The sequence below is a fragment of the Ambystoma mexicanum genome, chromosome 3q, assembly GCF_040938575.1.
Source record: "Ambystoma mexicanum isolate Mex_15411 chromosome 3q, UKY_AmexF1_1, whole genome shotgun sequence".
NCBI classification, from domain to species: domain Eukaryota; kingdom Metazoa; phylum Chordata; class Amphibia; order Caudata; family Ambystomatidae; genus Ambystoma; species Ambystoma mexicanum.
The window spans coordinates 1,119,786,232-1,119,797,183 of record NC_090926.1 but is presented as its reverse complement, the minus strand read 5'-3'; the positions used below and the strand labels follow the sequence as shown (position 1 = coordinate 1,119,797,183).

At 47.3% G+C, this 10,952-nt stretch overlaps 1 protein-coding gene across 1 annotated transcript in view; it reads right to left on the bottom strand.

The window, feature by feature from the left end:
• Nucleotides 1-397: 397 nt before the first annotated feature.
• Nucleotides 398-10,952, bottom strand: part of LOC138582687 (volume-regulated anion channel subunit LRRC8C-like) — an 83,105-nt gene continuing 72,550 nt past the window's right edge. Inside the window, exon 4 of the mRNA XM_069654237.1 lies at nucleotides 398-440. Coding sequence (XP_069510338.1) covers nucleotides 398-440 — 43 coding nt within the window. The remainder of the gene's footprint in view (nucleotides 441-10,952) is intronic.

Genomic DNA, 10,952 nt, shown 5'->3' with positions numbered 1-10,952 from the left:
CATGACGAGGAAGAAGGACGCATGACCAGCTAGACAAAGACAAAGAACCCTTGCAAGTTGTGGCTTAAATTGGACACTTCCTCTAAGCAAAAAAGGGGATAAAGACATAAAAACGGACCCTCTGTGCATCTTAGTTGCAGGGTGAAGAAGAAAATTGCACATACATGCCACAACACAGTCTATTGACTGCTGAACTTTGGACTGAGACATACTTAAGCCCTAATGAGAAAAGAATGTTCCAATTTTGATCAAGAACATTTACATTGGAAGCAAATACAGTATCCCAACTCGTTCCACACTGAGACCCTATTCGGAATCACTTATGGGGTCCCGCAGTAGCAACATCTCAATGGATGTGGTCACCTATTTTGATCTAGTGCTACGATCATACCCGTCATTAGTAGGGAGACTCACCAATGTCTCTGACTTTCTTCAAGTTCCTGAAAACAAAAAGGCAATAAGACAACTGCTCACTGTCATTGCTGAACAATTTCTTCTACTCCCTGAGTACAGTTAGGAAGAATCAAATGTTCCCAACACAGGCGGAAATAGATGAGCTTATCAACACACTGTTCTTTCGCATAATCGAAGATTGTCCTACTCTTATCGGAAGAACAACAGATACACTCACGTTTCTTAGCGATCCAGCAAATACAGAGCACCTAAGCCATCTCCTAAATAAAATCATAATTCTAGTCGCACTCCACGTGACCGCACAGTGCAGATATTGTTCACATTTAGGAGAAAACATATAATCCTGAACGTCAGCATGATAGGACGGATGTCCCTGTCACTAGAAGGCAGCAGGTTGGCACACAATGTCCTCTTTCGCCAAGTCACTGACTTTCCAGAGCTAATGGGGAGACCAATCGAAGTTGCCGTCCTCACATTCATCAGAGATCCAGCTAATGTTGCACAGGTGGGCATGCTCCTGCATGGAGTCGTGTTACAAACAGAGCTCTCAAACCATCAACAGAGCTATAAGAGGAGATTCTAAAAGCCTTCCGCCGAGGGTCAGATCAAGGAAGCAGATTCAAGAACTCCCACTTGTCATATTTGTTGCTAGTTTGCCCCTAGTCCTTCATACTGATTAACGTACGATATGTCTTCAGGACTGAAGCAAATACGAGGAGTGGATTGGGAGCTTACGTACTTCGAACATGCACAGTAAAGTGACTTACTGAAGTGTTATTTAATTTGATGTTTCCCATAGTCTAGCAAAGGAACTGTATCCTGGAATAAGAGACAATTTGTCACTCGCAGGATGGGGGACACTTGTGGAGCACCTGACACTCTTAAACACAGAACTCAAAAGACGATATTGGTTAAGGGAATAATAACATTGACATTTGGCAAATGATCGATATGGAGGTCCAGAGAAGCAATCTGGTCCTCCCACAAGAAGAAAGGCACCCCCGTTTCTCTGGAAGAAAATGCTGCCGCTTGACATACAGGGGCATAATGTGCCTATGCATCATATTCATTATTGTTTTACTGTCATTAACAATCAGAACTGCATTCTTTATTGGTGTACAAAGCGTTCCAATTTCAGTGCACCCACCTACTGATGCACGCATGAAACCCACAAAAGCACCCAGACCTTATATAGTCATTCCAGTCCCTAGAAGATCTGATGGAGGAGTGAAGGAACTTGAAATGGATGTGATTAGCAATGATACACACACACTTGTGGTCACAAACAAACAGAAAAGCCAGAGACAGGGCCGGCACAGTATGAATGAAGTAAAATCACTGACAACCACACGGATGCAAACACTGAATGCACATGAAGCAGGCCTAGTGTCAATGACTACAGAACCATAAACCAAAACAGTAGAAAAGAATAGACTGCCTGCCATAAGAAACTTCACAGAAGATGTTGTGAGAAAACAAGAAGAGTTAAGAGGAAAAGCAACAGAAGCAGTCATATCAGAAACCCTCAAGAAAACAAGGGCCACCTCAGAGAAACTCTCTGCACGGACACAACTGATAGTAGACTCATTATTTCCCAGGTTTTTCCACCATCCGTGCGAGGTGAGTGTGCTTTGCCCTAGCTGCACCTAAATCCGGCCCAAATCCCGCATTTTAAACATTGTAATCAGGCTCCAGGCCCTGTGTAGAAGGCATCCGCCTCTGGTAGAATCCCTGCTCCCATTTCCGCATTTCACCGTGTTTGGCCTACCTCCCACCCCCAACCGACCCACACCGCCCCTGATTGGCTGATCCGGTCTGCCTTGCAGACCTAGTCGACGGCACCAGCCCACACTCGCGTTTTCCACCATCCGTGCGAGGTGAGTGTGCTTTGCCCCAGCTGCACCTAAATCCGGCCCAAATCCTGCATTTTAAACATTGTAATCGGGCTCCAGGCCCTGTGTAGAAGGCATCCGCATCTGGTAGAATCCCCGCTCCCATTTTCGCATTTCCCCGTGTTTGGCCTAACTTCCGCCCCCATACCCACCCACACCGCCCCTGATTGGCTGATCCGGTCTGCCTTGCAGACCTAGTCGACGGCACCAGCCCGTTTTCCACCATCCGTGCGAGGTGAGTGTGCTTTGCCCCAGCTGCACCTAAATCCGGCCCAAATCCTGCATTTTAAATATTGTAATCGCCCGCTCCCCGGCTCCATTTGAACAGGAGCTTGGTGAGTAAGCAGATCCCTCCAGGAGCACCAGCTTTCTCTCTTTTTTGGTATTAATTTAAGGTCCCCGAGGCCTCTCTGCGCCCCCTGCAGCCCGCGTCCACCCGCTCGCTCTCCCTGCTTTCCCCCTTCCCTCCCGCCTCCCGACCCGCCCAGGCCCGCTCTGATTGGTCTCCCGACACTTCCCCACTGGTCCTCCCAGGGCAGCCCTCTGCCCGGCAGCCCCCTGCGGCTAAGGGCCCCAAGGCCAAGGGCGGCTCCAACAGAGGCGGCTCCAGGAGGTGTCAGCAGGTGTCCGCAGGGGGAAGCCAGTGGCCAGCCGTCAACCAGCAACTACAAGGACCTATAAGGTAGGAGGTGCCGGGGTCAGAATTAGAGCAGCTACTCTACCCCAGACTCCGAGCCACTTACCAAACCCAAGGTCTTTTTTATTGCATTGTATGAGGTTTGGATTGCACTGATAGGCCTCTCTCCCACTATACAGGTCTCTCAAATTTAGCAGGGGTTCTCTCTCCTGACTGCATGGTATGAGGTTTGGACTACACTGGTGGGCCTCTCTCCCACTATACAGGTCTCTCAAATTTAGCAGGCGCTCTGTCTCCTGACTGCATTGTATGAGGTTTGGACTGCACTGGTGGGCCTCTCTCCCACTATACAGGTCTCTCAAATTTAGCAGGGGTTCTGTCTCCTGACTGCATTGTATGAGGTTTGGACTGCACTGGTGGGCCTCTCTCCCACTATACAGGTCTCTCAAATTTAGCAGGGGTTCTGTCTCCTGACTGCATTGTATGAGGTTTGGACTGCACTGGTGGGCCTCTCTCCCACTATACAGGTCTCTCAAATTTAGCAGGGGCTCTGTCTCCTAATTGCATTGCATGATGTTTAGGTTGCACTGATAGGCCTCTCTCCCACTATACAGGTCTCACAAATTTAGCAGGGGTTCTATCTCCTAATTGCATTGCATGATGTTTAGGTTGCACTGATAGGCCTCTCTCCCACTATACAGGTCTCTCAAATTTAGCAGGGGCTCTGTCTCCTGACTGCATTGTATGAGGTTTGGACTGCACTGGTGGGCCTCTCTCCCACTATACAGGTCTCTCAAATTTAGCAGGGGCTCTGTCTCCTAATTGCATTGCATGATGTTTAAGTTGCACTGATAGGCCTCTCTCCCACTATACAGGTCTCACAAATTTAGCAGGGGTTCTATCTCCTAATTGCATTGCATGATGTTTAGGTTGCACTGATAGGCCTCTCTCCCACTATACAGGTCTCTCAAATTTAGCAGGGGCTCTGTCCCCAAACTGCATCATATGATGTTTAGGTTGCACTGATAGGCCTCTCTCCCACTGTGCGGGTCTCTCATATTTAGCAGGGGTTCTATCTCCTAATTGCATTACATGCTGCTTAGGTTGCACTGATAGGCCTCTCTCCCACAATACAGGTCTCTCAAACCTAGCAGGGGTTCTGTCTCCTGATTACATTGTATGATGTTTAGGTTGCACTGATAGGCCTCTCTCCCACTGTGCGGGTCTCTCATACTAAGCAGGGGTTCTTCTCCTGATTACATTGAATGATGTTTAGGTTGCACTGATAGGCCTCTCTCCCACTATACAGGTCTCTCAAATTTAGCAGGGGTTCTTCTCCTGATTACATTGTATGATGTTTAGGTTGCACTGATAGGCCTCTCTCCCACTATACAGGTCTCTCAAATTTAGCAGAGGTTCTTCTCCTGATTACATTGTATGATGTTTAGGTTGCACTGATAGGCCTCTCTCCCACTGTGCGGGTCTCTCATATTTAGCAGGCGTTCTTCTCCTGATTACATTGAATGATGTTTAGGTTGCACTGATAGGCCTCTCACCCACTATACAGGTCTTTCAAGTTTAGCAGGGACTCTGTCCCCAAACTCCATCATATGATGTTTAGATTGCACTGATAGGCCTCTCTCCCACTGTGCGGGTCTCTCATGTTTAGCAGGGTTTCTGTCTCCTAATTGCATTGCATGATGTTTAGGTTGCACTGATAGGCCTCTCTCCCACTACACAGGTCTCTCAAATCTAGCAGGGGCTCTCCCCCCAAATTACCGTGTAGGATGTTTAGACTGCACTGATAGGCCTCTCTCCCACTGCGCGGGTCTCTCAAAGTTTAACAGGGGCTCCGTCTCCAAACCGCACTGTTTGGTGTCTAGATTACACTGGTGGACGTCTCTCCCCACTGTGCAGGTCTCTCAAACTTAGCAGGGGCCCTGTCTCCGAACAGCACTGTGTGATGTTTAGATTGCACTGACAGGACTCTCGCCCACTATACAGATCTCTCAAATACCCTACACTACATAACCCAACTAAATCCCGTACCAGCGGACCGTTAACACCCTAACCCCCCCCCACCTCCACCGACAGTGCACCCTTAGGAAACATACCCTACCCACCGACAGGAAACAACACTGAACCAGAGAACACCCCAGCGTATCCAGAGAAGGAAAACCGAGGTTACTGCGACAGCACAGCACAGCATAGAGGACCAACTACCACACCACACCAGCACCTAGACTGAAAAATGGCCCGTAGCAGAAAAGGACGCCGAGAAAGAGAACAAGATTGTGCAACAAGAGACGCGAACATACAACACCGACAGAACCCACAAGAAACAGCCCCACTGGAAGAAAACAAACCTAAAACAGCCACAATCGAAGCAAAATCCACAAGAGAAAAATCCTTATACCTCACACCTTACCTCGTAACAACCACGGTACACCGACACCCCAACACGGAAACCTCTAAACATGCAAACAATTTCCTGATGCACGCAGAAAAAAGATCGGGACACTCAACAAGAGAGTGGGAGGGCTCTGACCACATTACCCCTTACATTACAAGAACAGAGGGGCAACATCGATTTTTACTACATTCCGCAGAACACGGCGAAGTACCAACAACCAGCAAAACCACCAGCCACCCAACAATCAGACCCCATGAAGACACCACTGCTGATCGTCATCCGAGTAGCATCACAGCAGAAACACCAAGACTAATCAGCCCTGTTATCAACTTAACTTACTAGACCGCTTCAATGAAGAAACAGATGTCGCCGTTCTTCATCATACCGACTTCAATGCGGAAACACCACGAGCAGACAAATTCAAACTCGAGCAACAAATAACCTCAAAACAAAATCTCACCCAGAGAATCCACTGTAATCTAATAAACGCAAGGTCAATGTCCAAACACTCAACGGAAATGTACAACCTCCTGTCAAAAGGAGGCATAGACGTCCTGTTTGTAACCAAAACATGGCTAGACGACAACTACAAGATCACCCTCAACAACTGCCTGCCTGAAGACTTCAAATGCATCCAAACAAACAGAAAATCCAAAAGAGGGTGGGGACTAGCGATCATCCACAAGGAAAAACTGGCCATCAAAATGGAACATCCACTAAACATCGATAAATGTGAATCTTTAATACTACGACTTTCAGTAAAACCCAAAACCCACCTGAAATTCATACTCATATACAAACCACCAACCTACGATGCGACTTTCGTAGACGCTTTCACAGAAGCAATTACCACCCTAGCCATCAAGTACAATCATCTGATCATCCTCAGAGATTTCAACATCTGGTTCGACGAAGAAACCACAACCACACAAAAATCCTTAACCGCCCAACTAGCAGCCATGAACCTACAACAACTAGTCAAAGGAGCAACCCACTCAGCAGGGCACACACTTGACGCAATCTTCGCCAACAAGGACCTCATCACGACAGCACCCCCAATTCAAATTCTTTGGAGCGACCACCTCATTATTCCGTTCATAATCACAACGGTCGCTCCGACAAAAAAGCAACAAGAAAAACAACCCATCATGATGAAAAGAAATTGGAGAACCATAAAAAACTCCAACCTAACCGAGCTCCTAGAACTCGGCAAACCGCAAGCATCAACTGTGGAAGAAGCAGACCTAGACAAAAAAGTTGCCATACTTCATACCCTGATCGCAACAACCCTTGAGGACATCGCCAAAGAAAAGCCCTTCACCCCAACACGCAAGAAAACTACAGCAAAATGGTTCACCCCACTACTCAAAACCATGAAAAGGAAAAATCAAAAACTAGAATCTGAATGGAGGAACAACAACACCACCGCAAACAAATTGAAATTCCTACAACAGATCCACGCATATAAAAAGGAAATACAAAAAGCGAAGAGGAAACATTACGACAACCGAATCTTCAGAGCACCAAATGCTCAAAAAGAATTATTCAAAATCATAAACGAAATAAAAAACCCACCGGCCAGCAACAACACGCCACCACCATCGACGAAACTTTGCGAGGACCTCAGAGACCACTTCAAAAACAAAATAACCTCCATCCAACACACCATACAAAACAGAACAAGCGTACACAGCTCAAACCCCACCGACACAGACGAGGAACACGCAAACAAACTACGAAACTTCCCAGAAATATCAGTTGAGGCTTTCATCAAACTGGTAAACCAAAGCAACAAATCGGGCTCTCCTGAAGACCCTTGCCCCCCGGACATATACAAAACAATTCTCAAACAAGGAACCCCCATGGAATACCACAGAAACCTCCTCAACCTCTCAATCTCAACAGGTAAAGTACCGCAGGCCTTCCAATACGCTTACATCAAGCCGCTACTCAAAGACACAACAGGAAACGTAGAGGACTTATCTAACTACAGACCCATCTCCAACATACCCTACATATCCAAACTACTAGAAATGTACGTCTACCAAATAACCCAAGAATTCATAGAAGGGCATTGCCTACCGGACCAGGCACAAGTTGGCTTCAGACCTATGAGAGGAACAGAATCGGCTCTCCTCTCAATATGGGACGACCTAAAAACAAACACAGACTCAGACAACAGCACCGCCCTGATCCTCCTTGATCTGTCTGCAGCCTTCGACACTGTCAACCACGCCATCCTCATAAAGAGATTAGAAGGACTAGGGATAACAGACACTGCCCTAGTATGGATCAAATCCTTCCTAACAAACAGAACAGAAACAATATTAATGAAACCTTGTAAATCCAAAACCAGAGTCTCCACGTGTGGAGTACCACAAGGATCATCCTTCTCCCCGCTTCTATTCAACATCTACATGTACCTATTAATCAAACTCATCAAAAAACACGGCCTTGCATGCTACAACTATGCCGACGATACTCAAATAATCTTCAACATACAAGACACCCGAGAAGAAAACACCACACTAGAGAATTGCCTTTGTGACATATTCAACTGGATGAACCTCAACCATCTCAAAATCAACCCGGACAAAACAGAGATAATGATAGTCTCAAAAAAGGGAGGAGACATCAACTACATCCCCTGGCCAAGAGAGCTTGGCACCACACCAGAACCATCATCAACTGTAAAAAACCTAGGGGCCCTGATGGATAACAACCTCACTCTGGACCCACAAGTAAACTCAGTAATCAAGAAATGTTTCTTCCTCCTGCGAGCAGCAAAAAGGATCCTACCGTTCCTGTCATTCACCAACCAAACACTTACCATCATCGCTCTGATCATGTCCAGAGTGGACTATGCCAATAGCCTATACCTGGGCGTGCACGAACGACCTCTAAAAAAACTGCAATGCATACAAAATGCAGCAGCCAGACTCCTCCTCAAGCTACCCAGAAGAGAACACATCACACCGGCGCTAAAAATACTACACTGGCTACCACTGAAACAACGAATAAAGTTCAAGGCCATGTGCATCACGCACAGAGCAATACACAAACAAGGCGCAGAATTCCTAAGCAACAAACTACGCCTACACCAACCGACAAGAACACTAAGATCAAGCACCGACATACGCCTGGAACCAAAACCCTACAACAGAAAAAAAACTCAGAGGATCGTCTTTCTCTCACCAGGCACCCAAAACATGGAATGACCTACCCAAGAATATACGGAATACAACAAACCACCTAGCATTCAGGAAACTCCTCAAATCATGGCTCTTCAAAGCGTAACCACGACGGAGACGCACTAGAATGCCCAGACATTAAAACAATGACGAAATATCTCCAACCTCGACCACTCTCAAATTGGACAAACACTCAAACCAAATAACCAACCAGTCGACAGAGCATAAGACATCATGGAAAATAGCCAATAAGGAAGGATGCAGAGACTGACCACATACCTAGACCCAGACAAAGGCCCCAAGTGACTCCCCCACTCATACGTACCGGACAAACACATCCAGACCGGCAGACGCATCTAGATAGACGTTGGCCTGCGTCGCATCTGGATAGGATCGTTTGAAGGATACCATGCCCGCGCCCAGAAAAACGTGAATGCTAGCATGTGCCACGCCTAGAATTGTGAACACCGGCCTGCGTGGCGCTCGGATGGAGTTGTGAATGCTAGCATGCCCAGACCTGGACGGGTCTCTAGACACTAGCCTGTGCAGCATCTGGATGGGGGTGTGAGGGTTGGCACGACCACACCTGGATGAAGTCCTAAACATTGGCCAGCGCTGCGTCTGGATGGGAGTGTGGGGGCTGGCGGATGTCACACTCGGACAGAGTCATGAATGTTAGCATGGTAACGGTCAGGTAACCCACTAACCAATATAAGCTCAAACTCTGCATACTTATCTCTCTCAAAAAACTCACACAACCATCTCTCGCACAACAAGCCGCATGCACTTCACAACAATGCAACAACACATAAGCCAGAACAACAGCACACACGGACTGACTCCGATCCGATACCTGCACCAAAGCTCAGCACCCGGTGTATACTGAGCTGAAGCTGCCAACAGAACACCACTCCTCTCACTATCCTACTCCCCTCTTCACCTTACTAACCCATCCCACCTTTACCGTTTACAGATCCGCCTGGGCACCTGGGGACCAATTCCGTTGGTGATGGTGCGCGGTACAAATACCTTTAACATTTAACATAGCCAGAGCGAGGAAACTGCAAGCGGAATTGAAGAACAAAACCACAGAGAATGTACTGCCAGGCATATATGTTCCTACACAAGGGACAAGTACTAGTTCCACAGTACAGCCAAATACCAGACCAGCGTCAGGCTGGTTGGCATGGGCATTTGTAACCAGCAGGAAAAAGATGTATGAAGAGAAGGAAAGAGCTGCCAGACTCTTGTCCACTGTTAAGATGGATTTCTGAACTCTGACCTGGAGGGGCAGAGGTTCAGAAGGCCAACCTAGTTTCTTGGAACAGGGTAACCTCTGGATAAGCCAGACCAATCAGGGTAGCTATGCAGGCAGTCAAGACTAAGGGCCTCATCACGAGTTTGGCGGTAATGCAGCGGTTTTCCTGTCGAACGTAAATAGCGCTAACGCCAAGCCCCCTGGTGGATAATTCTCTGTTTAGGCTGAATTTCCTAACCTAGTGAGTCCCCCAGCAGCTTTGCTGGATTTCTGGGGTTTATTTTTTTTCCTGCCAAGAGTGAGACTCTTTTACCCTCACTCTTGGGCATGATTTGAGTGTGTTTCTTTGAATCTAGATGTGTTTAATGGGCTATGGGGTCTTTGACTCCATAGGGCTTCATGTGTTTTTGTGATGTGTGTTACACAGCACCCTCAGTGCAGTGACACACGGGTGTCATAGTGACCCCCCAGTATAGACTCCATACCCTGGGACTGACTACTGTCTCCCAGGGCATGTAAAGTCACCATTGACTTTACTAGTCTTAAATTCTGAACAGAACCAGTATAAATCATCATATTGTGGACGTACTGGCTGGGGCAATTCAATTGCCCCAGGGTCTGTTAGTCGAGGGGGCACGTCTCCGTCCCCCCTGATCGAGTTTTGGCTGGTGGCAGTGGATACTACTTTTTATATTCAACCGCAGATATTTTCCTATGGGATTTCGCATTGTTTTAGGCTACTATCTTTATTTAATTATTTACAGTAGCCTCGAACATAACGCTGGTTTATTTAATTAATATTAATTCTCCGGTTGTTTTTTTTTGCCAAAACTTGATTCTAAAATGGCGTTTGTGTTCTCTTCTGTGACTCCAACCCAAGTCGAGCCCTTTGTTCCACTTTTTGGCGGGCTTCTCCACGGAAGCCCTCCAAAGTGGTGCCACTCTGTCTGGGGTACTTAGGAGGGGTGGAGGGGAATTTAGGCACCCTGGACTGAGTTGCCTAGGCAAGTCAAGTCACACTCCATCCTGATTGGCCCATGTGGTGAGCCGGCCGGCTCACCACTTAGCATGTTTGAGTGACAGCTAGGCTGAGTGAATGGGGGTTTTCTGCATAAAAGCAGGGCTTTGGGGACTGGAACTTCAGAAG